The following is a 3,199-nucleotide window of genomic DNA, read 5'->3' as shown; positions in this document are numbered from 1 at the left end:
TGAATATTGCCCTGGAGCACCTAGAAGCCAAACAAAGGGAAGAAACGAAGAGATCAAGGAGCTAAACAGAACATTTCAAAGGGCATCACAGGAAGACAAAGGAAAGTATCATGAAATATGCAAAGAGTTGGAGTCAGAAAATTAAAAGGGCTGAACTCACTCAGCATTTCTTAAACTGAAGACTTGAAGAACAAATTCAAGCCTCGATTTGCAATACCTAAGAATGCTTTGGACAAAATATGAAATGACTCAGGGAGCATTAAAAGAAGATGGAAGGAGTATACAGAGTCACTCTACCAAAAGGAATTGGCTGATATGGAAGAATTTCATGTTCAAGAGCCTGTGGTGATGAACGAAGAAATTCACCCTGCTCAGAAGGAATTGGCAAAACAATAACTCCCTACACAGGATGTGCTCACCAAGTTGTGCCAAGAAATCGGGAGATCAACCACCTGGCCAACTGAATGGAAGAGATCTATATTTGTTCCCATTGATAAGAATGCTAGTGCAAACGAGTGGAAATTATTGCCCAATATGAGTAATATCACATGTAAGCAAGATTCAGCTGAAAATGTTCCCTAAATGACTGGAATGGTACCTTTCCAGAGAACTTCCAGATGTGCAGGCTGAGTTTCAAAGAGGCCGTGATACTAGAGATAGCTAATGTTAGATGGTCTTGGCTGAAAGCAGAGAGTACCAGAGGAATGTTTACATAGATGTTATAGACTATGCAAAGGCCTTTGACTGTGTGGCTCACAACAAAGTGTGGCTAACTCTGAGAAGAATGGGAATCCCAGAATATTTGATTTTGCTTATGTGAAATCTATACTTGGACCAGGAGGGAGTTGTCGGAACAGAGCAAGGAAATACTTGCATAGTTCAAAATTGGAAAGGGTGTACACCAGGCATGTATTCTGTCTCCATGCCTTTTCAATCTCCAGAGCCCAGCCTCCTGGATGATCTGTTCTGTATAAAGGCTGAAAAGGTATGGAGACAGGACACATCGCTGGCATAAGCCCTTCCCAGTTTTGGACCATGCAGTGTTTCCTTGCTTTGTTCTGACTACTTCCTCTTGGTCCAAATATAGGTTTCTCATTAGCACGATCAAGTGTTCTGGGATTCCCATTCTTCTCAGAGTCAACCACAGTTTGTTATGGTCCACACAGTCAAACGCCTTTGCATAATCAATGAAACACAGATAGACATTCTTCTGGTATTCCCTGCTTTCGCCTAAGATCCATCTAATATTAGCTACAATATCCCTAGTACCAGGGGCCCTTTTAAACGCAGCTGGACGTCTGGCAGTTCTCTGGTGGTGTGCTGCTCCATGCGTTTTTGGATAATCTTCAGCTAAAAGGGAGAATATTGTATAAAACCATTCTTGTATAATGAGGTTGAGGATCAGATGCCGGGAGTATGGAAGTAGAGGGTGTGTATGCCCGCTCGCGGGGAGATTAATTATGGGGTGGCAATTTTTCAAATGGGAAGGAACTTGTGAAAAACAATGTATACGAATTTTTTAAATAATTTAGTATAATAAATGAAATATTTTAAGATATGTTTTATATAAAAACAAGTGAATGTAAATTGTCTCCCGAAAAAAAGCGACACAAAAGAACCTACTGAACAGTCATCGATGGCTTCGTTCACCCTCAAGCTTGAGAAAAAATAAACCCCACAGTAAATAAACCCCAAGTTAAGAGTTTAGTGTAGGAACCGAAATGCCGGGGAATGACTTTGGCAAGTGATGTTCCCCCACGAACCATTTATTGTGTGGGATCTAGAAACCGGAAGTGTGCCACCCCACCACGTGGTACAGATTAAAGGAGGGAGAATTCGGCTTTCTCATTTCTAATTGGCCTGACGGTCTCGGAGGCGATCACATCTCCATTCTGAAGTCAGAGCACGAGTTCACCCTCTTCTTTTGCTCCTGGTCTCTCCTGGACAGTCGGACTTCCGGTGGTGCTCGCACATCTCCTTCCCCGAGTAGCTGAAGCAGATGCACAAATGTGCAGCTCTCAGGTCAGTGTGTCCCCGGCCCATGGAGGGAGTCCGTGCGGGGGTGTGGAGGGGGAGTCTGAAGATCCGCTCAGCCCTCGCTCTGTCTGTCCTTCTGTCCCTCTGCCGTCCGTTTCCCCAGGGGGACACTGAAGTCCCCGCTTGTGTACCCTTTTCTCCTTTGACAAAAGGGTAAAGTGACAGCCCATCCCCCTCCGTGCACCCGCAGTGTGTGCTTGCGGGGATTTGTGGGCGTCCCCGGACAGCATTCATGGTCATCCTCGCAAAGACCAAGGGGAGGGAACCAGCTGGTTTAATTCCTAATGGACATGGATGTGTCTTAATCAACGAAACATCCATTTCCTTTATGTCTGTGTTCGTCCTAATGAGGAAAGAGGCCTTTGTGTCCCTGATGGGAAAAACCCAACGTCTCTGCGTTATGACATCCACCAGCTGCTTTGTAGAAAGGGCAGTCCTTTCTCATGCCGTTTTCAGGATTTAAACCTGATGGAACATCCAGTATAAAACAGATGGACTCTTTAGCAGGGAGAGAATGAGAAATGGTACAGACATCTTTTCAGGGGTTTGTACAACTTCTTTTTTGAAATTATTAGAGTGTGTTGGTGGTTGAAAACTTGGTTCTTTTGTGGATTGTAAACCATTCAAAAAAATGAGAGGAGGGCGCGATCGAGTATGAAAGGAACGTTGGTGTTTCAAACATTTCAGTCCCACTTTGGCAGCAGCCTTTGTCTTTATTTACCGTTTAGTTCACAAGAGCGAAACACTTTGGAAAGACCTTAGGATTGACCTTTAAAAAAAAAGAAAACAACCTCCATCCTTTTTCAGTTTCCCATTTTTCAGTTTCTACTAGATGGTTAGAGACTTTAGGGGAATTAAACTGTTGTTGTGTTAATGTTGTATACTGTTCATTTGGATCCTCCACTGGGTTTTCAAAGGCAGTTAAGCACACGGGAGGAAATTGCCCATCCTTTTCCCACAGAGCAGCTGGTGGCCTTCAACCATGTACTTTGGGATTGTGAACTGCCCCGGCCTGCGGGGATCTTCAACGGTGACCCTAGGAGGGGAAGACCTAGAATGGGGGTGGGGGGAACAGGAGACAAGAGGCATGGAGACAAGTTGAGATTCCAATCAAATGTCAATTTTATGAAAGCAATCACAGCTTATAGACAGAAGCACAATG

General features: G+C 44.2%; 1 protein-coding gene across 1 annotated transcript in view; it reads left to right on the top strand.

Moving 5' to 3' along the window:
• Window positions 1-3,199, top strand: part of LOC102874724 (zinc finger protein 91-like) — a 19,731-nt gene that overhangs the window by 5,193 nt on the left and 11,339 nt on the right. The window contains exons 3-4 of the mRNA XM_006902836.1: window positions 1,949-2,022; window positions 2,228-2,373. Of these exons, the coding sequence (XP_006902898.1) occupies window positions 1,949-2,022; window positions 2,228-2,373 (220 nt within the window). The remainder of the gene's footprint in view (window positions 1-1,948; window positions 2,023-2,227; window positions 2,374-3,199) is intronic.

This window comes from Elephantulus edwardii, unplaced genomic scaffold, assembly GCF_000299155.1.
Source record: "Elephantulus edwardii isolate Elephantulus edwardi_28Jun2011 unplaced genomic scaffold, EleEdw1.0 scaffold00462, whole genome shotgun sequence".
NCBI lineage: Eukaryota > Metazoa > Chordata > Mammalia > Macroscelidea > Macroscelididae > Elephantulus > Elephantulus edwardii.
Note: the sequence above shows the minus strand (reverse complement) of the source record. Positions and strands in the feature narration are given on the sequence as shown.